The sequence below is a fragment of the Dermacentor albipictus genome, chromosome 9 (genome assembly GCF_038994185.2).
Source record: "Dermacentor albipictus isolate Rhodes 1998 colony chromosome 9, USDA_Dalb.pri_finalv2, whole genome shotgun sequence".
In the NCBI taxonomy this organism is placed as follows: Eukaryota; Metazoa; Arthropoda; class Arachnida; order Ixodida; family Ixodidae; genus Dermacentor; species Dermacentor albipictus.
Window position 1 is genome coordinate 36,416,896 of NC_091829.1, and position 25,246 is coordinate 36,442,141.

At 45.9% G+C, this 25,246-nt stretch overlaps 1 protein-coding gene, 1 long non-coding RNA gene and 1 pseudogene across 2 annotated transcripts; 1 reads left to right on the top strand and 2 right to left on the bottom strand.

The window, feature by feature from the left end:
• Nucleotides 1–472: 472 nt before the first annotated feature.
• Nucleotides 473–13,024, bottom strand: LOC135906486 (uncharacterized). Its single transcript, XM_065437887.2, has 4 exons — nucleotides 12,562–13,024; nucleotides 10,090–10,432; nucleotides 2,403–2,667; nucleotides 473–922 (listed from the first exon to the last, which is right to left on the bottom strand). The coding sequence occupies exons 1-4, from the start codon at nucleotides 12,772–12,774 to the stop codon at nucleotides 634–636; spliced, it is 1,110 nt and encodes a 369-aa protein (XP_065293959.1). The 5' UTR covers nucleotides 12,775–13,024; the 3' UTR covers nucleotides 473–633.
• Nucleotides 13,025–21,508: 8,484 nt separating this feature from the next.
• LOC135906548 (uncharacterized) lies at nucleotides 21,509–24,393 on the top strand. Its single transcript, XR_010565769.1, has 2 exons — nucleotides 21,509–21,722; nucleotides 23,966–24,393. It is a non-coding gene; the product is annotated as an uncharacterized lncRNA (long non-coding RNA).
• On the bottom strand, nucleotides 22,679–22,844 carry LOC135906565 (U2 spliceosomal RNA; annotated as a pseudogene).
• Nucleotides 24,394–25,246: the final 853 nt, after the last annotated feature.

The window sequence follows — 25,246 nt, forward strand, 5'->3', positions numbered from 1 at the left end:
CGCCCTGCAATTCGTCACTCTGGTAAACTTGCGCGTCTGTCCTTTGCTTTTTGTGATGCTCCTAGGCATCCGAAGCGCCTTGCTCGCCATGCTAATGACATACGCCCATTCAACAAGTGTTACTGATGTAAAGGTATCGCTTTTCGTTTTCTGCCGCAAGTATCACACTCCTGCCTTTCGAGCTGTTCATTTTAGATTCAAGACTCTTTTTTACAGCATCTCGTAGAAATGATATAATTGACACTCAAATTGTATGAATGCTGACTTATTCGGATAACCAAATAGTTTTCTTTTTTTAAGTAACCACACTCCATAGTTTTTCACAGGAACACTATAGACTGCGGCTGGAAATGTCTTGCACATGTAGAGCAGTTAAGTGTCGATACGACTTCCTGCAAGACAGGGCCCACTGTTTCTCTCACCATTGTTAAAAAAACTATACCAAAGTTACCTGTGGCATTTCACGAAAACATCGAAAAGAGAAACCCAAATTTTCTTTTATACCACAGTCTTGTATGTGTACAGGCCATTCTACCTTCATCCAAGAAAGCTGCCCAGTCTTTCAGCCGTGTGTTCTGTAAAACCAAATCGCACATCCCCGAAGAATTTGGTTCTCCATATCCGGTTTCTCCTCTAGGCCCGCCACGGACCCGTGATGCGTGTCACGGGCTGCTGCTGGGACGCCTCCTCCGAGGCACCGCGCAGGCGCAGTAGCTTCCCAGTCTTGGTGACCCACACCGAAGGCGTACGTGTGCTGCGACCGCGATTCTTCAACACGAAGGGCAGCGCGCTACCGAGGACGCAGGATATGAAGCAGGCGACGGCCATGAGCAGCATCAGAAGGACCATCTTGGTGTAGGCGCTGCTGGGGTAGCTGTCGCGTGAGCTCTCTATGATGGCGCTCTCGACAGTATCCGGCGATCTGCGTGATGTTACGCGAGTGACAGGTGCGATTGCTTCTGCAGAATTGAGCATGTGTGCTCTCGCTTTCGTGTTTGACAAGTAAGAAAGCTCACGTGATTGAAACGCGATATTGGCACGTCGCGCCACCTGACGACTGACGCTTCTTGCGGCACCGGTGAGCGCCAGGTGATCGCTGTGAGATGCCGAATGTTGTTACAATGTGACATATTGTCATTGCAATCGGCCTCTTACTTTTATCTCATGCAGGAATACATCACCTTGAAGGGGCAGCGCGAAAAGACGATGACAGAAGGCAGGAACACACAGAACAGCGCTGAACTCACAACTAACTTTATCCAAGGCATACATACACTTATGTACACAACCCGTAGCCACGTGCTCTCCCATCTATGGCGTCATTATCAGTGCGCAGGAATGATAATGATAATGCACTGATAATGACGCCATAGATAGGAGAGCACGTGGCTATGGGTTGTGTACATAAGTGTGTGTATGCCTTGGATAAAGTTAGTTGTGTCTTCAGCGCTGTCCTGTGTGTTCCTGCCTTCTGGCATCGTCTTTTCGCCCTGCCCCTTCAAGATGTTCAACCAGTACCATCTCGCCCAAATGTCGATCCTTCTACAGGAATACATCAGCTTGGTGTCCCCAGTTCGCACCTGTGGCGTAAGAAGGGCCGGCAGTCATGCGCTCCCTGTATCGCGTTTCAACCGATGGGTACTGTTTTTTTGTGTACCTGGTCTTCATGAACAATGTTATTTGCGCAGCACTAGGAACGAGGACTGATGGACGACTGGCACAAGCGTCTTGATCATGAATTGTAACCAACTAGTCCGAACCAGTATTATGCTGGTTTCAGGTTTTCTCGTTCAATACAAACGGTTTTTGAGCTACTGTCGCACGAAAGCTTTGCGATCCGAAGTAGTGTGCTCGAGGATATGAACATTTAATACCGAGAATTCTCCGTAAAAAGCTAATTAAAAAAAATCATAATGCAGTGGGCGACATCGCAAGGCATCTCCAGTTGCAATGAATTTTACAACTAACAAAAGTTTTAAGGTAAGCCCACTGAATCTTGTAAAAGGCGCCTGTTTTTCTACTGACACTTATAAAAAGAAGTCTTCATGAGGACTGTGCGAAATTTTAACTGAGCAATTACAGCCCCCTTTTCGTGAACCGTCGCATACATCGAAAGTGAAGCAAACCTCACTATTCCTTTTAAGTAGCTATGCTGTGCTAACCCACTGGCTTCAATTCGTAAATACACTTCAGCAATATTTGCTATGGAATTATTAGTTTCGAAAATAATAAGAAAAGCATGCCAGCCTGCAAGTAAACTACTGCGCGCGCGCGTGTTTGTGTGTGTGTGTGTGTGTGTGTGTGTGTGTGTGTGTGTGTGTGTGTGTGTGTGTGTGTGTGTGTGTGTGTGTGTGTGTGTGTGTGTTGCCAATGAGCTGCCTGGCCAAGCATGAATGACCCACCTGGTTGGCACGACAGCTCTGTCGCTCGCGACATACTGTGCAGGAAACGCTTCGACAACCGAGTATGCACTGCGGTTCCTTGGCAGATCCGGAAACGGCCTCATCCCAGGAGACAGCCTCGACAGCAGACCACCTCTAGCCGCTTTCGTGGCATTCCTTTTGATAGCACCAGCTGGGTTCGGGATGACGATCATCTCGAAGATGCTGAGGACCCCTTCCTCAGGCTTGCTCGCCGTAGCGTTGATTCCCTCTTTCTTCAACAGCTCTGCACACGATATAATGAATGGTAAAATATCGCTTAAACAAAGCACCATAACAGCCATAGTAACGCTCACACGTGTATTAAAAAAGGGTCTTCTGGACAGCTTTCTTTTTGAATACAAGGTCTTCTTAGCTGACTTTACGCGGGTTTGACATATCTGGGTATCGTGTAACCGATTGCAGAAAAAACTACCCTTTATATCTTCCAGAGTGTCGTAGCGAGTCGCAAACGTTCGGAAAATGTAGGTCTCAACAGGACAAGAAGCGATAACTTGTCTCAGGGAAGATAAGGTTAACGTTGTGGGCGTAATGCATTCAATGCAGCTGAAAATGAACCGCATTGCACTAAACGCCTGTAAAGCGTGCACCACCACAAATGTAGTCGTGCTGAGGCAAAGCCGCAGTGTGGTACACTTTTGTGGAATGGAGCGAGTTTGCTCGCGCTTGTGCGAGCGAATAATGTGTGGAAGGAGGCAAAATATTCTTCCACACAATAGCGTGTGGGAGAGGATGTAAAATTAAGTGTAGAGGAGTAATAGCGCCATTATAGTAAAGAACTCGCCACATTCCATCATAGACTGCTTTATCTGCTGGATGTGCGCGCCTGTCCTCTTGGTCAAAAAAGAAAAGGTCAGCCAAGTGTCGATGCTAAAGAAGACAATGTGGATGTATTTGCGCATTAGATGCCATAAGAATGAGACAGGATGTGAGCAAACAATGTGCATGAGAAAGAGACAGACACAGAATACAGAGGTACCAACATTACATCATCGAATCATTTGAACTATCACGTGCGTGGATCTTCTCTTGTTTAGCGTCGACACTTTATTAACCCTTTCTTTTAAGTCTTGCTATAGGCTAACACCAGCTCACTATCTAATCCACACCGCTGTTATCCTGTATTTCTCTAAGCATTACGCCTAATTTTTTTTGTTTCATCACTCGTTGCTGTAGTCCATATTCAGGTTCATATTGTGGCGATGAAATCCATATCAACAGGCCATTTAATACTCAGGGCATATTACCGGTGTCCTGCCTATTACAGTTGCAGAGTGAGCGCCAAGGAAAGGGTGAAGCGCAGTCGAGGATGACCAAAAACTAGCTGCTTTGATGGAAGCGGGAACGTTGTAGGCATAAGGTGTCAGCGGGCGCAAGACACGGGTAATTCGAAATCGCTGATATAGGGAGGCACTCGTGTTACAGTGGAGCAAATGGAACTGCCAGGACTAATGAAATGGAGAAGATTATCGCGATTACAGCAACTCTGGTAGAGTATGCTTTCATAGAATCTTGTATGATTGCACTGCCAACGTGTTTGTCGGCTTCCGTAGAGCATTTTACCCGTCGAAAAATTTATTCACGTTTGAAACGGTTCGAACGAGTGCGAGTATAGTTCATCGCCAAATGAGCTGCTAAGTGATGAATATGGCGCTTACGCGGATTTCTGTAATTCGACAACATTCGATGAGGCATTTCACGGTCAGTTGTACAAGCCTTTTATATGTAACTTTACTCGCAGGTAACAGGCATTGTGCAAGGGGCCCTTTTTACGCGTCTCTTACTCTTCCTAAGATCAGTTCCCAGCAGGTTGACAAAATTATGCGGGACATACAAGAAAATTTGCAGCTGTTCGAGCACATCCTGCTTCTAACAATGCGATTTTGATGACTGAATGCGAGCGTTCGTGCATTGCTAATTCATAGAAAAAAAAAGTTATGGTCATGCCTTCTCATGTTTATTTTCTCACTTTGTTTAGAATGCTACCTTTGTATATTTCTCCTGCTCTTGATGAGGTTTTTATATTCACGACGCGTTAAGTCCATAATTGGGCACGGCAACTCCGTTGCGAGTGTGGCATCTAACCCTTTCGTCTTCGTCGTGCAGCTTTGCTTGGTCCTGCTGCCTTCCGTGGCTGGGGTGCGCACGCACCACCTAGAAGACGCCAGCTTCGCGCAGGCTGACAAGACTATCGCGCAAGCTGTCATGGTCGCAGATTTACACGTGCAAGATGGTCTTCGCGATTTACCATGGAACCGCAGGATACGTCATTCGACAGCGCCTGCGCAGCTGCACGGCGAACTAGCAGCGCCTCACCACAGCACCTGTATAAAAGGCCGCCCTCGGCACTACGCCGTTCTACCAGCGCACTTGCGATGGTAGAATGGTCTTCGTCATGCAGGTGAAACGATATAATTTATGCTTTCGGTCAAACGACTCGTTTCTGCTAATGCTGCCGTACCCACGGACTCGCCTTTCCGTTGATTCGGCCGGTTGTACATTGATTTGCATCGACATCACACTGTATTTGAGAGAACTGCTATTGCTGTGCAGTGATGTAGAATGTAACTCAGGACCTGGCATGAACCGAATTGCTAAACAACTTAAGGACATAGCCGCTGATATTAAAGATATTAAAGAGGGACGCCTCGTTCAGATGGATCAAGAGTTAGACGTGTTAACAGCAATCGAGACAAAGGTGTCGTTCTTTGAAAGCGAGATACCAGCCATGAAGGTGCGCCTGCAAAGGCTTGAAGAAAGAGCTGAAGACCTAGAAAATTGGAGCATACGAGCAAACCTATTAGTATCTGGCCTCCCGGAAACAGAGGGAGAAAGCAGTAAAAGCGTAGAAGCGGCTATGAACGACTACGTAATTAAGAACACTCTTCGTCTGGAACCCGTTGGTATTGAACGTATCCACCGTTTAGGTACATATTGAAGAAATAAGACCAGACCAGTCATATTCAGGCTTGTCGACACTAGACAGAAGGCTCAGTTATTACGAAAAGGCTACAAACTCAAAGGCTCCAATTTGTCTATTGGAGCGGATAATAGCTGCAAAATGCGGGAGACTAGAACTCTCGGATAGCGCAAAATCCAATCAGGAAACCACGAAAAGGTTTGATTGGGGTCACGATAAAAATGAGAGGGTGTCACTACAAATAGAAAAACACAGGAAGAAATTGTCCATGAAACCGAAGTCAAACAAACGTGAGACCCTAACAGTGCGTAATATAAATGCGAGAACATACTAAACAAAATGGAACTCCTGGAAGGACTGTTACTAGAACACAATTCTGATATGGTGGCCATCACTGAAACCTGACTATCCCCAGATGTCTTCAGTCACGACATATTTCCACCAGGTTACTCTGTTATTCGTAAAGATAGGCTGTCTCGTGGTGGCGGCGTGGCCTTGCTTCTTAAGAATGATATTCCAATCGTTACACTCCCTGGAGTCTTCAACGTGGAGGCCGTATTTTGTAAAATATTGTGCAATGACACCGGTATATTTGTTGGTTACGTCTATCTAACTCACACTAGTGGATCCAAACGCGTGCTTGCCTTGCAGGAGTATATGCAGTTCCACGTTCGTATTAGCAGAGTGATCCGCATGGGGAACTTCAATTTACTAGACCTGAACTGAAGTACCATGTCACATCTGAAGTACATTTCAGCCATATCCACAGCACTTACGGATCTAATGCTAAATTTCAACCTTTACCAGGTAGTCGACCAGCCAACTCGCTCACAAGGCTCTACGAATAGCCCACTTGATCTCATACTCGTAAGTGACCATTTCTCCCTTCACGCAATTGAGATGGCAATAGTCGGTGGTATATCGGACCACGACATATGTAAATGTAAGCTCTCGCTAGAAGGCAACATAAAGAAGCTTAACCTGGAACGCGCTGTGCTTGATTTTCGTAGACCAGCTCATGACCATATTCTTCCTCACCTGGCACACGAGTTTGATGTTTTTCTCCAAGCAGCTTCAAAAACGTGTTGTGAAGTCAACACTTTGCGGCATTAATTTAAGGTAATTGTGCTACACTGCACGATAAACTTCATCTGGATGAAACGCCGCAAACCACAAAATAAAAACCCATGGATATCACGTGAGGTCCTTCAAGCGAAGCGTAAAGTAAAAATATTTAGACGTAATATTTCTAATAATAATCACTCGCGTCCGCACAACTCCGGTGACAGCAACGAACCTTTTAACTACAGGCCAACCCCGCTTATCAGCCCATCTTGTAAACTATTGGAAGATATTATCGTCAAACACTTCACAATATTACGTGAGCAAGAACATATAATAATACGTCAACAACACGGCTTTAGAAGTGGACTCTCAATGGTCACACAACTAAGCGAAGTGGTGCATGACCTTGCGCTCAACCTAAACAACCGAAGCCAGACAGACATGATCCGCTTCGACGTCAGTAAAGCATTTGATTGTGTAAGCCATGTAAAATTAGTTGCAAAACTGGAGGCTACGATCGGGGATAGTCAGATTACTGCGTGGATAAAAAACTTCTTATCGCATCGAACACAGTATGTTATCGTAAATAGCATCCCTTCTAGGTCTATAGCTGTCACCTCCGGTGTTCCCCAAGGGTCAGTATTGGGCCCATTGCTATTTTTATCTTTATTGACGACATTAATGCTAACATTGAATGTGACATGAAGTTCTTCGCGGTTGATTGTATTATGTATAAAAAATTGTCAGTTACGCAGACCACTTATTATTAAACAGAGCACTCGACTTGGCATCCAATTGGTGTAAAGAATGGCAAATATAAATTAACACCGCTAAATCTGTATGCATGTCCTTTACAACAAAAAGGAGCCCTCGGAATTTTCCTACTTTCAGTGGCACTTGCCTGAATAAATTACCATAAATACATAGGTTTGACATTTTCTTCTGACCTTTCATGGAACTTGCATATTGATAATATTGATGTTTACGCCTTGCAATGAAGCACAACAGACTACTAGCCTATACAACTTTTGTTCGCCCCGTATTAGAATACGCTAACATCATCTGGTTTCCGCATACATCAACCAACATATCAAAACTAGAAGAGGTGCAAAGAAAAGCTGTGAGGTTCATCTTTAACTTATACAGGTCCTGTGACTCCCCTACAAATCTCTTAGCTGATGCAGGTCTTAAAACACTATCTGTTAGGGCCAGACAAGCCCGCTTAAACTACATCTACCAACTAATCCATGGCAGTCATAAGATAGAGCTAACTACGTTACGCTGTCTACATCACGCGTATCGCGAAAAAAGCACCGATTTACACTAAACCAGTACAGTGCTCACAGCGACACGTTCACGTTTACACTTTTCCCGCGTGCGATCAAAGAATGGAATCTCCTCCACTCAGATATAGTTTCCTCTCCGTCACTTTCATCGTTCATGAACATACTACAGACATCAAACACAGAAGACGCCCCTTAACACACCCACATATCTTATTTAATAGTTGTTTCTGCGCGTGGAAGTTATGTATTTCAAGCCCAAAACTGGTCACTACTCGCTCTTATCTGTTAGGTGTATAACTTCTCTAACATTACATTGATCATTTATTCACTATTTCTGTATAAATTCTAGTAATACTATATTTGCTACTGAGCGATATTGTTATACCAACCAAAGCATTGTGTCTCACATCGTCACTGGTAATTTCTGCAGTAGTTAAAGAACCTTTTTCTCTTTTCCTTTTTTTTTACTGTACCATGTAGCATGACCTGTTTGTATCTTTTTGTAAAACTGTCCAGTACAATGCCCGCCTCCTTCGACCTCACTAAAATTGGCAATAGCACTAATTAATTAATTATTTGATCATGTATAGGCTACATGGTTTATAGCCAATATGGCTAATAGTTAGTTCACATGTAAATATCCATAATTGTTGCCGTAGATGGCACATACATCTAGTGCCATGATTTGACGCCCTTTGCTAATCATCATGATCATCTTCTTCTTCTTCTTCATCATCATCATCATGAGCCTGGTTACGCCCACTGCAGGGCAAAGGCCTCTCCCATACTTCTCCAACTACCCCGGTCCTGTGCAAATTGTGGTCATGTTGTCCCAGCAAACCTTTTAACCTCATCCGCCCACTTAACTTTCTGCCGCCCCCTGCTACGCTTCCCTTCTCTTGGAATCAAGTCGGTAACCCTTAATGACTATCGGTTATCTTCCCTCCTCATTACATGCCCTGCCCATGTTCATTTCTTTTTATTGATTTCAACTAAGATGTCATTAACTCGCGTTTGTTTCCTGACCCAATCTGCTCTTTTCTTATCCCTTAACGTTAAACCCATCATTCTTCTTTCCATAGCTCGTTGCTTCGCCCTCAATTTAAGTAGAGCCCTTTTCGTAAGTTTCCTAGTTTGTGGCCCGTAGGTGAGTACTGGTGAGACACAGCTGTTGCTAATGACAAGCATCAACTCATTCAGCAAATAGCACAGCGCTCTGTCAGACTATAAAAGAAACACAAGCAACACCGAACGCTCGTATCTCCCCCAGACAATGGCGCTGTTCGTTGCCGTTTTGAGCGAGTTAGGTACGGTGTCCACGACATATTGATATCCTAAGTAGCGCTAGAAGTACAAGTGCTGACATCAGAAAGACAACACGCAGTGACAACGTCGAACTGTTCATTTCGAGATGCGTACAAATTTTGATACTGAGTTATAGCCCATGTCACCTGGGTCGTGACATCAAGTCAAAAAATGGTGCAGGTGGAAAACGTTTTCAAGCCTTCATGTCTGGTATCTTGCTCACTTGTTCAGTCACTCGTTCAGAGTCAAATGGGCAATTTGTCTTTCTGGCCCCAAATGCTGGCGAGGCTATTAAAGATGAACAACCAAAATTCTACTCACAAACAGCGGGAGAAAACGTACAAAAATAATTTCTTGCCTGTGTGGCGCATGCTGTCTACCACATACTATTGTCATGCGGTAGATATTACCGGCTACGGAAACGTAACTACATGAAAAAATCTTACAGTGGTTGGCCTGTGTTTTACCGTACATAGTGGAGGAGAACGTTTTTGTTGATTTGAGGGTGTAGCCAGTGAAACGGTTAACGCTTGAGTGTGTCGAAGCAGCTAATATTTACAACAGACAAGTGTGCGAGCACTGCTTCGCCATCACTGTATGTAATTCCATCTGTAAGTTTTCTGTAAGATCGTATCTTCAAAATTTTCTTACGCTAGAATTGTTCGTAACAGAACATTTCAGCCAATCCTAATGCTGAACATACCCTTAGTGAAGCCGGCTGGCCAATAGCAAAAAGCATTTACTATGGAAAAGATTTGTGAATTGGGCCTCTGGCATTCTTGAATGGTCATGTGCGCGCACCATCTTTCGACATGATTTCGAGCTCCCTTATACATGCAAAAGAGACCAGTATAAAAATTTCTACATCTCTCGTAACGAACAGTCGGAAGTTGGCGCTGTCTGTCGGCTTTCTTATTACTGTCCTTCTCTTTTAGGGGCTACTTAGAATCCCAGTATAACGGATCAACTACTCGGAATTCTAGCCACGACACATTATACATCTCACACCCCCTCCCTCATTAAGCATGCACATTCTGACCCCTCTGACAAATTCTAAGAAAGCGAAGCATACCTGTCTTCAGGGCACCCTCTTCATTCCTGCCGACGACCGGCTTCCGAGGCAGTGGCACGGGCGGCGCGGCCATGAAGTTGTTCCAGAAGTACTGCATCAGATCCACGTGACGGGGACCTCCGCCGAAGCGTGAGAGAGGAGAAGGCGGCTCAGCGAGGCCTGAAGAAGAGGAGAGAATGCCGTTGACCTTCTTCGACTCGGCATTGGTCTCGTGGTCGCCGGCGCTGTCATGGCCGCCGTCCAGCTTCTTGGCTTTTTCCGTGGCCCCAGCGCCCTTCTCGGCGACGGCAGGCAGACCGAAACCCTCGACGACGAAGGGCTCGATGATAGGTTCCATCTTCAGCTGCAACGGAGTAAGGACAAATGTGCTTGCGAAAGGTGTGAACGCTTCGTTGATGCAAGACGCAACCTGCATATAAGCTCTTTATCACCGTCCCGCCTTCGCCATGACCTCCCGTTTATGCCCTCGGCTAGCTGCTCTCGCAGACCTGCCACACACGTTGAGGAATTGTCCTGCACTGCCTCTCATGAAGGTGTCACTAAATGTAAGAAGTGGGGCTACACCGAAGCCAGCCGTCTGACTACCATATGTTGATCTATGTTTCAGACCGTAGACTCCTGCTGGACTTCATTTACACATAACTTTCAAATAGAAAAACTTTGTGCTTGTTGTGGTTATTTCTCGTTATACTTTGGAAAAGTGGCAAGGCTTTTCTTTTGTTTTACTTGATTCCGATAAACTTTCGCACACATTCAATACCCTTATAGGAAGCCACCCAGTTTCAAATGACGATCGCTCAGGGAGAAGATCGGACGCCATTGCTCAAGGTAGCCAGAAAAGTGTTTGTTAGGTGGACGTCCCAGGGCCTGATTGGAATTCTCAAACTTCCTTGAAGATTTGTTATATGGCAAAATTTATTCAGCATGTAACTTACGACTCTAGCAATTGAAAAATTGAAACATTTTGTCTATACCGATTAGCAACATATTTAGCTGTTGTTTATCCACCATGAATCGTATTATCAGATGAAGTAGTCGAGAACGTTTGAAGCATGCCTGCGATAAAGAGAATTTGGTTTGGCCTATTTTTTTTTTTTTTTTGCGTCCATGGCCTCCTTCCCTCTGGAATTCACAAGTTGAGTCGGCTCGTTCGAAAAACGTACATTCCGTGAGAAGCTTTTAAATCCACTGCTGGCGTGACGTCGCCTGTCGTAAGGCATCGCAGTGATACTCCTGTGAAACATTCGCAGCAAATAGCAAATTGTGGAAACTGTGGAACTGTGGATTCCATTCCGGGACCGAATTGAATCGCCACTTTCCGCAAACACGAATCGAATAGTGTCCTAGCCGATTCTGAATAGGACACTATTCATTCGGGAACCGAATAATGTTCAGTACAGGACGGGGATCGTCTTGTACGGGGACCGAATACTGTACTGGACCGCATACTGTACAATTCGATTCGAGGACCGAATCGAACCGTACAGTATTCGAGTTGATATTGGAAAGTTTAGAATATGCGCGCACTCATACTCATTTTTTTACCACAGCATTTTGCCATTTCTCAGTGCACCGTTTTCTATAAGATTGGTCATGTTCCAACTATAGGCCCACCACCTCCCGCCGCCACCTATGTGGCTGTGGCGCTGCACTGCTAAGGACAAGGTCGGGGGTTTGATTCATATACATGGTGGTCGCATTCACTGGGGAAAGGAATGCGAAAAACTCCCGTGTATCGTGCATGGTGTGCCGGTTAAAGATCCTCAGGCGGTCAAAATTATTCTGGAGCCCCCCTTGTTACGGCGCGCTTCATAATCATATGCTCGTCTCATCGCGTAAAACCCATATTTTCTTTCCCCAAGCCAACCACTCACTCTCTTGAATCTGTCTTTTCCCGACTTTACGTGGACCCGTATTAGGAACAAATTCATCGCACGAATGTCCACCATAAAGGCGGTTGTCGCTATCGGGCTAGCGTGTACTCGCAATATGCTCTAGCGTTTTCAACTCTAATAAATAAATGAATGAATAAATAAATATTTTAAATAATTATTTATATTAAGTAATAAATAATTATTAATTTGATTAATAAACTACTCGTTCACAGCGCTTAAGGAGCACATTAAGGAACCCCAAGTTAATAAATACTGAGTCCAACGCCATACGGCGTCCCATAGCCACAGTATTGCTCTGGGACGCTAATCCCCAAGAATAGGTTAATTGCGCAAATAATTTCCAATTTCACTTTTGCAATTTAGACAGCATGAGAGGTTGATCGACAGTGATTACTTAGGTTATTTCCAATTTCACTTTCGCCACTTAACAAAGCAAGAGAGATTGATTGACAGAGCCTGTCGACCGCGCTTGTAACTGTTTTGCGCTTGGCTGACACCCGAACATCCGTGAGCCGTGCAAGGGAGAAGGAGCAGGGACGAAAAGAGCGACAAGGAACGGGAAGCTGGCGTGCCATACCTTGTTCATCACCTCGCTGCGGTCGTCTGGGAAGGACCGCTTCGCGGGTCCGCCCAGCTGAGAGAGCGCCACCTCGCGCACAAGGGGTTCCACGATCCTCTCGATGATGTTGGGGTGGTGTGGCTTGACGCTGTCGCCGCGGACGCCCGCGTAGAAGGACGCGATGGCCACGGCGACCACGATTCGTAGAGCTTGCCTTTTGTCGGAATCCATGGTAGCAGGCGTAGCGGGCTTCTAGAGCAGCTTCTCGCGTCTCTGCCGGCGCCGCCGCAGGCTCCGAGATGCTCGGTCTACCGCCTCTCGTGCCGCCGACGTTTGGGCACCTCGAAGCTCTCCACGCAAGAGCTCGGCTTCTTCGGACTTGGTGAAGACCCACGGAGGTGCACACGGCGCTCAAAACATGGCGGAGCGTCGAGCACTCCGCGGCCACGAGCTACCGTTCCATGCTTCTTCGTCGTTTCCTTTTCTTCCTCTTTCAGTAACAGTAGTGCCGTATTTACTCGAAAAAGCGAGATCAAACACGAATATAGGTCGACTCCTATATATTGGACTCTTCGTAAAATTAAATATTCCTGCAGAACCAACCGTGGGTTAGTATCATCACTAGTCTTTTTTTTTCTTTTTGTGTGGATTCCAAGAAATGTACCGTGGATTTTTGTGCCGTGAAAGCACTAAATCTATTCGGGATTGAAACATGTGCAATCATGCGACACCCCGTGCTTGAATTTCCAGAAACGCGCCACGGTGTGATGGGAGATCCGTAGCAAATTTAGGGGACCAACGGGCCACGCTGCTTCTTTCTTCGTCGTCAGCTTGAAGACGCATGCGCTTATTTTTTATAAGCAAATTGTTGCTATGCGACGCGCCTAGCGCGCCAAATGTCTCAAGCGCTGAATTGCACGGGATTATCCCGCCTTTTCGGGGCATTCGTCTGTGGTATGTTGTTTAGAGAATTGGGTTTCTGTGCTGATTGAGCAGGACTCGAAAATGCTTATTTATTTACATTTTTAATTATTTATAGTATCAACTGGTGACGCCTAGTGTCCCAACTTTGCCACAACCGGCCAGGAACTGACATACCGGAAAGGGGGCAGAAGAAACCAAGGAAAAGTATCGCTTTATATCTTAACCGAATATAGGTCGACAAAAACCTTTTTAGAAAAAGTAATAGCTTTTTTTGAATAATCGTTAACAGAATGCTAATTAATGTTGCAACCTTATTGTGAAGTGTTGTCTCGAAATTGTTGCTGTTCTCAGGCCCTTCATGACTCCTACAGAGACGACAGCACTGCGGTTGTCATCTGTCGTGTCTGTGCAACCTATGCCCATACGTATTGTTTTATGAGCTTTATAATTTAGTCAGCATCGCACAACTAACAGTCTGTAGACCCAGTGCGTCGTATTAGTTGTGCTATAATAGCTTTGCATGAAATTGCGTTGCGAGTTCACGAGGCTGAACAGATCTGCTGGGTTTCGTTCGTTTAGTCTTGGTATGTGTATCATATTGCGGCCTATGTAGTTTATTGGGTAACAGCTGGCAGAGAGCATACGAAAAAAAAAGAAAAAAAAAGACATCAGTCCGAAAACGCTGGCACTTATTGCACGACGGGAGATGCACCATTACACTAAACTTTACCACGCGGTCAGGTAGAAAAATTGCCTTTTGACAACTAGGCTTAAATTGCTCGAAATTCCACTGAATATATTTCTTTTAAATATCTGCTGGCAGTGGTAGTGCTCCTGCACGCAGCGAGCTGTTGAATTCCGAGACCCTTCATCGGGTACCTATACACGTCTGATTAATTATGTCATTTTTATGCGGAGGCGTGAAATGGCTCACTGAGCGAGAAAGCCGGCGTCCCGCTTGTACGGCAGCACCTAAATTCCCATTGGCTGTGACGTCACGTCCCGAGTTCCCACGTCCCGCCACGTCACGGAGTTCCTATTGGCCGCAATGCCACGGCACAAGTGCGCCTCGATGGAGCAGAGCGGGCGAAAGGGAATGCTTGGGGCCGTAGTGCGCCAGGTTTTGCTTGATGGGAGAGGGCATTGCGGCGACGTCACGTCACCCTCGCTCTCGCTCTCGGAAGGCTGTGTTCTTCCGTTACTTGACCGCACTATCTTTCGCCTGCGTTCTAACTCCGCCTCGATAAGGCCAAATCAAAACGCGCCAAGCGTCTCAATGTGCTCGCTTGCCCGCGAGGCGTTTATAACTCGAAGGACCGCACCGCGGTGTTCAATTGGACATTAATGCTTTCGCATTCACAACTCATAAGAAGTTCTTAACTGTCCTCGCATTTTACCCTCACAGTTTTCAAGTAAGTGCCGCCGCCTGGGTATATAAGTGCTAGATGCAGTGGGTGCCCGTCTAAAGTTAAACTCGAAATTGCCAGGAAAATCTGCTCGTCGTATCAAAAAATTGGTCTGACCACAAATGATCGAGTAACACAGAAGGCGTTATTCCTGCTGCACACAAATATCTACGTCACAAAATTAGATATGAAACGGCATCAAAAGTAAATGACAGATGTAAAAAGGGGTATTTTTAAAATTTTTATGGAGTAATTGCTTTATGCACTCTTAAGCTAATGAGTAATCGCTTCTTGCGAGCATTTTCCAAACCTGTGCGCTGCAACAAAGGCTGGAATTTCACTTTGCCCGCAACACATTTCTGTATTCTCCTTATGTTGCTGAAGAAATGCACCAAGGGATCAGGACGATTATCAGCGGCATCATATGTCAGCACTGCTGGGCGGTGTCCTCACCTTAATTATTATAGTGCAGGGGCACATCGAGGACTTCCTTAATCATTGTTTTTGGTGTCGGCCTTTCAGCTTTCCACATCAGCGTCGACACTTGCGTAGCTGATTTTTATTTACAGAATCACCACTTGCTTCTTAGGTAGCTACCAGAGTCGCCTCCAAGATTACCGATCAAGACCTGTCGGTAGGCCTAGTAGCTGGCGTTAAGGAGACCGCGAATGTTCGATTGAACCGAATGAGCATTTCGTTTCGAGCCGATTGCATTCGCTGTTGGCACATCGGAAACCAACTAAATGTACAGTGTCCCGTACCTCCGAAAATTCGCCTTAATCGGGCTCTTCTTAACGTCGGTTTACTGTACGAGAGAATGGTTGGGCTTGGAAAGTGGATGACGAGGGGGGGGGGGGGGGGGGGGGGCAGAGGCAATCGAGACCACCGAGCATATGTTTAAGAAACGAACGCCATTGCCACATGGCACGGACGCGTTCAAGATTTTAATGGTGTCTTCCGCATCCAAATGTCACCCGTGCATGCATGTTTGTACTAGATCATTCCGCTGCTCGCATTTAATATAACTCATCGCTGTAAAGCGTGAGTGAATCGTAGCAGCTGTACACTGGTTTGCGTGATAATTGTTCGGAAACCATCGCTCCTCTTCCCCCTTCCTCAGTAGAGTGTGCAAATGGGAGAACTGCCTTGAGATACGCCGCATTCATTATTTTTAATTGTTAGTGCATCAATAAATTACCGAACTTTTTTAACGAGGTACTCAAGAGAAGCACTGACGTGCGGTGTATTGTGCTTCAGATGAATGAATGAATGAATGCAATGAAATCCCCCAATTTATTAACAAGACATTCAAGAGGAACACTGAAGCGCACAGTTTCTGTGCAGCGAATGAATGAATGAATGAATTCACTCGGTTTATTATGGCAACACTCTAAAGAAGCGCAGATGTGCAGTCTGTCCTTAGTTCGCATACCTATGTTTGCAGCTCATTTAGGCGCTGGTTGCTGGCCACTTCATGAAGACCACGACGCTTCAGTGCCCTCCAAGGCCCAGACCCGCGCCGAGGGCTCCAGCCGAGATCCTGTACCAAGACGCCACGGCCGAAGAACGCAGGCAAATTGTGGGCAGCGCTCGGAGAGGAGACAGAAGGAAGACGGCATACAAGACGCCAGTCGCCCCTTGATATTCAAGGAACAAAGAAAAGAATCTTCATAATAAAGCAACAAATAAAAAGAAATCAGCCAAATTGTTGTGGTAGTGTTCTTCCAATATGCTGATTTTATTTCATTCACGGAGGAACTGAAGCCCCAACTTCATTTCGTTTTTGTATAATCTTGACGTCAGGAATTTCACTATATTCCGGTCCTGGAGCATCTTATTTATATATTTATGTATTATTTATAGTTGCGTAGAAGTTTACAAAAGTTTTCAATGCAATTCTGTGGTTCCTTAGGGTGGAAGTTAAGCTAATCCAACGGTTTATCGATAAACAAACCGCCCCGCGCATGCACTCAAACTCACGGCGGAACAACGAAAGAGAGAGAGAGAGATATATATATATAAGAAAGGAAGCGAAGTTAACCGGAAGATAGATATCCAGTTTGCTACCCCATGAGCTACTCGGGGATCTCCAAGGAGGCATCGCCACTAGTATTTATTCTTTTCGTATTCCGTTGCTTAGGGGCCTTCACTCACTAACCGAATAAACATTAGGGTACTCCTAAAATGACAATAGTGCAAAACTGTTCACTTTACGACGTGCCGGCACTCGCACATTCTTGAAAAGAAAGGGGGAAAGGAGAAGAACAAGGAAGCGAGTCAGCAAATGGGGCAGTCTGAGAAACACTTGCCTAGAGTGGTCGACTGGCCTGCTGCTATCTGCGCTAGCGACCCGCAGATGCAAGCTTGGGTTAGATTTCTTGCGCGATTCTACTTATTTTCGTCGTATAGCGCGTAAACCTAGTATGTGGCCTCTTCATGCGTGGTCTCATGCAAGGTCAGTCTGTGCTTTTTATTTATTTTTCTCTTTCTTTCTTTCTTTCTTTCTTTCTTTCTTTCTTTCTTTCTTTCTTTCTTTCTTTCTTTCTTTCTTTCTTTCTTTCTTTCTTTCTCTCTTTCTTTCTCTCTTTCTTTCTTTCTTTCTTTATTTCTTTCTTTCTTTCAACAACTACGGTTACATTTTCCAATTGACCACTCTAGACAAGTCTGATTCAGACTGTACGAGCGTCACTGAGGCTTCTGAACACACGGCCTTGCTAAAATAGAAATCTCACGGAAACGAAAGCCATCGTTTCAAGCCAAGCGACTCAAACAAGGTAAGTAGGATCATCCAGAAATAACCACGAACACAACGTCAAGTGCGACACAGACTGCAACCTCCGAGCACGGTAAGGCAAATTAGGCCAGCCTGCAATATCTTCCAGGAACTGACGAGCCGTAGAGAAAGGTAAGAAATAAAAAATAAGGCGTCTACGGCAAAAGATTTATCACATTTGCTTGCTGTGCCGTGGTACCCGGCATATCGGCCACAAGATGCTCAAGGAGGCCCAACTAACGCCCGTATTCTCAAACGAACCTCGGCTCGAAGCTATTGCTCCACTCCACCAAGTTGAGCCTAGCGCCTCCTCTCGACCGAAGAGTAAAGTGTAAATGAAGTGCAACGACTACTTTTGTCGAAGGGCGGCTCTTGCAGACGCACTCTTGAGTCGAGCCGGAGCGTCGAATGAAGGGGCGTTCTAGAACACGGGATTAAAGCCGACTGCTCCAGATTATTTTAACTGTTGGATAACGGCCAACAAAAGGGCGCCTCCGCCATGGCGTCGCTGAAATGAGCGAACGTGATTGGCTGGCGCATCTATGCAGGTTGGACAGATGTGTCCTAAGCACTGCAATCTTAGCGTGCCGCTTTGTGATAAAGCGTCACAAAGCAATTTAAAGACCAATCGTGAAAAATGTAAGGGAATGGCTTTGGAAAAAAATTATTCGCCACGTGATAGGCAAGAGGTAGCTTCTGGGTGCCTCGAGCATTCCAGAGAACGACCGAAAAATTGTTCACATATTGTCATTTTTGGTAGCACGGTCACTAAATCAAACGCATAATTATCGATATGATCATGTTGCTGAAGCCAGGCATGCGTTCAGGTCGTGGCCGAGTTGTTTCGACTAACGTTAATCGTACTTCCAGATATTGCGAACGGTAGGTGACCGGTTCGAATCCAGCGCCTCGTTTGTCTCTTTTATAGTTATTTTTTAATGTTGCTCTGCTCATATTTCATTAATTACTACGCAGACCAATAGCTGTACCGTCAGTTTCGAATCAATGATTGCGTTAAGAAACTCTGAAGCGGTATAACGCCTTACTATTTCATACAAGCGCTCGAATCTTAAAGGAAGTAACGCTCGCAGTTGTGCTTCCCTCGAAAGCACTGAAGCAGCGTTGAATCGCTGCTCTCAATAATTGTGTCTGCAAGCGGACAAATACGTACGCCAAGTAGCGGTTTGCGTTATCGCTTAAAACATCAAGGCCTAATGTTTAAAAACGTCTATTCACATCAAAATCGATGCGGATCATAGTATTCCGACTGACGTCACAAAGACGCCAACGACATCTGAGAGCATGCATCGGCATCACCGAAATATGCGTCATAAAAGCTGCGGCAAAATGTGTCATTTGAGGAAAAGGTATGCTACGGAATGTAGGCTGCACCGCCATACAAAGTGCTGCAAAAGGTGGATTTCACCACAGCACAGACCGTGGGAAAATTTTTTTGCGCCGTTTCAGGCCCATCTGATGCCACTCAGTGCCTACGCAGTTCCATCCTTTTAAACTTGGCGCCAATGTACCTTCTGTCCTTCGTTAATGTGTTCCCGCCGCTCGTGCTCCTATTTTGCTCCTTCCTATTGGACTACAACAATCACGTGACGTATCACATCTTTACGTACGCCTTTTAGTCGTTCAGACCGGCAAAGCCCGATGTAAGGCAGTACGATGACTCATCTCTACGCATTAGTAAAGCTGCGCGGTGCCCACGATTTAAAAAAGGGGGAGGGGGAGAGTTGGGTGTCACGTGACGTCACGTGATAAGAAGGAGGCGAGTTGCTCGGCGATGCCCGAGGAAAAGAGAAGGACGGGTAGGAAGTTCGGTGGCATGAAACTTCAGACGGTGGCGTTACTTATACAGTGCGAGGCTTATCTTTCGCGAAATCAAGCCCAAAATTTTTTCCCACGGTCTGTGCTGTAGTGAAGCCGACTACTTGCACTGTCTTGTGTTGCAGTGAAGCCAATGCGTAGTATAACATGAATGTGCTTGTATTCTTAATGAAAGCGCAAAAATAAAATAAACGGGAGGGAGAGCGGGAATTTACTGCAGAGAAGGCTGTGATCATTTACCGTAGGGCTGCTGACACCTGAATGACTGTCACCAGAGTGGGTAATACAGGAACGAAATGACCTAGACATAGAGGATACCAGAGATGATATACACATTTATTGCGAGGCTTACCTTTTGACAAAACCAGCCAAATGTTTTTTCTCGTGGTATGTGCTGCAGTGAAGCCGACTACTTGCGGGCTCTTATCTTGGCGTGAAGCCAATGCGTGGTATGAAATGTACGTACTTGTATCGTTAGTAAAATAAAAATAAAATAAAAGGGAGGGAGAGCAGGAAATTACTGCAGGCCTAGCTGTAATCATCCACCGTAGAGCTGCTGCTACCTTAATGACCATCACCAGTTTGGGTGATCAAGCAGTGAAATGGCTCAGATATAGAGGATAGCAGAGATAATGTACATATTAATTGCGAGGCTTACCTTTCGACAAAACTGGCTTACATTTTCCACCATCTGTAGCGTAGTATAGCCAACTACTTGCAGTGTATTGTCTTGCAATGAAGCCGACGCGTAGTATATAAAGTACGTGCTTGTGCTGTTTACTGAAATATAAAACAATACAAAAGGAGGGAGAGTGGGAAATTATTACTGACAGCGCCGTAACCTCCCATCGGAGGCTGAAGACACCTGAAAGACAGTCACCAGAGTGGGTGATATGGATACTGGAGTAAAACGAAAGAAAGAAAGGATGGCAGAGAGGGCAAGGAAGCTATTTACATAAGTACATCCGAGGGAGTTGGTGAAAGTTTATCTATAGTTCGCTTGTGGATTGTCTCTCTCACGAGATTTCATCACCCGGCCCCTTATACCAGCAGTGTTAGTTCATGTATCGCAGCACTACTCTCCTCGTGATGTTGCTGCTTATCATGGGTGCGCTGTAGTGTGTGCAGGCAATAGCTTTTCCTCCTTTTTTTCATTTCTTGCGATGCGTCGGCAAAGACGGGTGCGCTTGCTGGACCTTAATACAAAGAGTGATGAGAAGTTGGCTTTATCACTGCACAGGCTGAATAAATTCTTCCTTACGCCGCTACGGACCCTTCCGAAGCCCACCTATACACACGCAGCTCTTTAGAACAATAGTGCCATTACAAACCGTGTATTTCTTGTACCTATAGTCTTCTTCCCATTGGCTAAATGCATCATGTGACGTAGCGCTCTTTCACTCGTACTCTCAGCCTGTTTGTCAGAGAGAAAGGCCCCCAATGAAACTTGTTCTCTCAGTAGTGCAGCACCCCTGCATGATTGTAGATCAGAGATCCAATATGAAAAAGTAGTGACGTCACATGACGAGTGTAGTTCAATAAGAAGGGAGCGCAAGGCTTTAGAAAGGGAGAACAGCTAAGGGCAAATACGATGGTGTCAATCTTGAACCGATGGCATTACTTATTCGTTGCGAAGCTTAACATGCTACCAAGACAGCCTGAAATATTATTTTCCGTAGTCTGTGCTGCGGTGAAGCCTACTCCTTGCAACGTACGTTTTTGCAGGGAAGACGATGCGCAGCCTCGATGAGCAGCTCTCCGCTTTTCGTCGCAGTGGCTCTTCTCACGCATGCGCCTTCACGTACACCGCCGTATTCGCCTCATCATCACACCCGTTCTTGTTCTGGCGGCAACATCGGGAGCCAGTGAATGATTATAAATTTGAGAAATCAGCACTGCAGAATATGCATGCATGCAACGCATGATTTCCCTAAATTGAAGGAACGTGCTTGATAGCAATCCATCGCAGTTTGCTTACAAAAGAAATTGGGGTGAGTGGGGCTGGGATTGGGGGGGTTGCATGCAGTAATGCGAACGCGTGCAACACTGCCAAAGCGAAATGGCAGAGGAATGGTGCTCGCGCACCTCTCAAGCGCAGGCAATCGCGTCTGGCGGCACCACCGAACTGCGGCGCCAACTGTGAACATCACTCGCAGGGTTTACGTACAGGTGCGGACAAAAGCAGCTGGAACACGGAAGCTATGGCCGAACTGCATCCCAACGCCCCCCAGCAGCTTGAGGTTTGTGAGATTGCATTGTGGATGAACTTCTACGAACATCGCCATGCACGCGTACGTAATCATATTTCTCGCTTCCTCGTGCCGCTGCTATAAAGCATTGAGATACAATTTGAAACCGCTCGGCTACTCGCCGTGGTTGCTCAGTGGCTATGGTGTTGGGCTGCTGAGCACGAGGTCGCGAGATCGAATCCCAGTCACGGTGGCCGCATTTCGATGGAGGCGAAATGCGAAAACACCCATGTACTTTTAACCAGTCGGCTGTTGCCGACTTGTTTCGACGAACATGGATCAAGTTGGCTGGGAAGGTGAAGGCGAGTTTACCGGTTCGATGTGCCTCGAGCGGCCCAGTGAGCGGCACTTTGGCGTGTATTCGCAGGATTCTTTCACGCTGGCAAATACACTGTTATGTAGCACATATTGAGCAACAGAAAGCTGTATCGGTTTTTCATGTTGCTCGACATTTTTCTCATTGATACTTTTCATTTAATTATAAAATTTGAGAAACTGATTAATTAATTAAGAGTAATTAGAAAGTTACGCTGAAAGCAAGAAATACTCTATCTCCAAGCGATGGCAAAAAGCCTTACCTTGGTTCTGTTCAGCTTTGTGGCATTTGCATATTTTTAAACCTTGGTGCATGATAGGTGAGACGCCCTGTATATAGCTGATATGGGTAGTTATTTGATATCGTGACGCGTGTTTATTACAGCGAAGCTGTTTATGACTAGGGTTCCATGCTTTCTTGTTCCGCGTTTGCAATAACCTTGGGACGGTCCCAGAGGTAGTGCACTACCGGGCCAACCCGCGTCGGAGGTGAAGCAGGCTTAAAGCACTCCCCGCCAACTTGCAAAAATAGCGCCTGTTTTTTTTTTTTTTGGAAAGTAACAGTGCTAAACCGAAAAGGACTTAGGCAAAGAAAAACACGACACTGGCGCTGAGTCTTTGCCTAAGCCCGTGTCCACTTAGCGATGTTACTTTCCAAAGCATCGCCACCGACCAGACCATGTATACCGTCTAGTACAGTTTCAAAAATACGTTTAATAGCTTGAGTTCAAATAGAACCCGTACCATATATTAAGCTGATAAGAACAGATAGTACACTTTGACCCGCGTAGGTCATGTCTACATTCGCACTGCCTCTCTTTGCCGGCGTTCGAAGCGCTTGCGTGTCTAGTTTCCTTTCCCTCCGCTCTCCCGTGGTGGCGGTCACGTGGAAACCTCATCCGTGTCTTGTTTCCTCCGGCTCCTTGGGGCGGCAGTCCCTCGACCATGCGAATGTACATTTTAAAAAAACTGCGTGTCGTATGCTAAAGAGCTTCGCTGGTAATCCGCCTTCACAAAGTGGAATGGCTTTATTATTTCTCTCTGCTAACGGGTGGGCTGCGCGTGGCCCAGATCGTGACATTAAGAAACGTGTAAACATGACTAGGCTCTTCCCTAGCTTGTAATTGTCCGTGCTGGAAGTTTTACTGCGAGCAGCAGTTCCATGAGCTCTGGAATGCAATTAGTCTTTCCGTCTCTTCGAAGACATTTAATGATTTTCATTAAATAAAAAACTAAGATTAATGCGCGTTGGCGTGACGAATCAAACCAGTGCTCACGTGACTCGGAGCCGATGACTCTAACCGCTACTACGCGCGCGCTTAATCAGTCGTCGCAAGCCACGAAATAAGCTAAAGGTGTCGATCTGGGCTGAGCAGGTTCACCGGGCTGCGTAGAGCGATGTGCAGTACGCATCTCCGATCTGAAAGCCGCATTAAACTTACATATCATAAATGAACTCGAGTGAGCACAAAATTGTGCTATTAGGTTTAGTCATTCTTCATGGTCATACGTTATCAGCATTTCATCAGTAAAAGCGGTATCTGGTTTGTGAACGATTGCTTTCCGTCTACAGGTTGCCACCCTCTCTCTCTATTCCGTTTATTTTTCTACAGTTTCCTTAGCCATCCACCGTGAATCCAACTCACTTCATTGATATCTCATCGGAAACGTCATACGCTTCAAGTTACGCACGCACGTGCCCGAAACACCACTTTTCAAGAATTTTTTTTTTATTATTCGAGCAGTGAAAGACAGGGACGGCCTTCCACACGCCATCACAGTCATCACACGCCCATCTGCGTTTGCCGAAGCTATTCTCACCCATATTTCAAAACGACCACCTATTTGAATTAATGAATGAATAAACCTTTATTGAAAAAGTGACTTGTCACTAGAGATGGGAAAGTCTCTTATTCCAGGAACCTTCTGGCATGAACCGCCCGTCGGGACTGAGCGAGGAGTTGGCGCTGGTCGACTGACTAGATCCGCCTTGGAGATCGCAGCCTCCCACGTTTCAGTGAGAAGGTCTGGGCCTGCGTCTACTGCTGCTGCTGGTGGTTCTGTCGCTGTGATGCTTCCTCGGGTGTGTTTGCGTTGCAGTCCAAGGGTCAACCGGGCCTCCCCGCACTGGATCCTAGTAACAAGAAAAGAAGGCACCGACTACAGGCGACTTTCACGCATAGCGCCTTATTGCATCATATCCAGCCGACGCTACACAGCTACACTTGTCCACATTGCAACGTGCTGAACGCTTATTTCTTATTTTTATTTTATTAACAGCGCCTTATGTAACACTCCTGCTTTGTGGTTCTTCAGGAAATAAAATGTAGTAACGCGAAGAAGGAAAGGGTTTCAGCACGGTGACTACGAGAATATAGATCAGTGATTGCTCGAAAGCAGCGCTATCACTTTGCGTGCCGCCGATGGAGAGTGACAGGAGTTTTGCATTCGCACAACTACTGCTCACAGCTATAGAGTTAATCGAATCAATGAATCACTAGAGTGTAGCAGTTTTTCTTCGACGATGCTTTTCCAACGCGCGCAGCAACACTGCATGCGACGGGCTGCGCAGACTAATGCGCACGCTATACCGTGTACACAGAAAAAGAAAAAAAAACAGTGGCCTGGCCACCCTTAGGTGGTGGGCGTATATGAGCTCACTCTAAAATTAACGCAGGATGCTGTGTTTTCGTTGCCATTGCAACTAATTACAGAATTCGTTCCGCCACTATCTCGGACGCGACTCTCGAATTCTGCCGATGAGTGGATAGCGGCAAAGCCGTAGACGCTTCGCGCGAAAGCTGAAAAAGCCAGTGTGTCTTAAAAAAGCGAGTGCTGTCTTAAAACGCTAGGTTACAATTTTGCGCGCAACTCGACTGAAGCAAGCACTTCGTAAGGTGGCCAAGACAGCAGGTTTCATGCGGACGAATAACTACTCCAACTAAGGACAGCCTTTACAAGTAAACGTTTTCTTTTTCTGTGTTTTTTTTTTCAGTTAAGCGGCTTCTACTGCTGAGTACGAGGTCGAAGGTTTGATTCCCAACTTTGCGGGTCGCATTCCGTTTGTGGCCTTAGCGGCAACACACGCACCCGTGTCTTGCGTCTACCTCAGGTGGTAAAAAATAAGACGCATCGTTGCTTGAGTGTTTTTGCGATCCTGTTGTTCGTATAATTGCTTCAAGAGCGTCTTTCTAATGTCA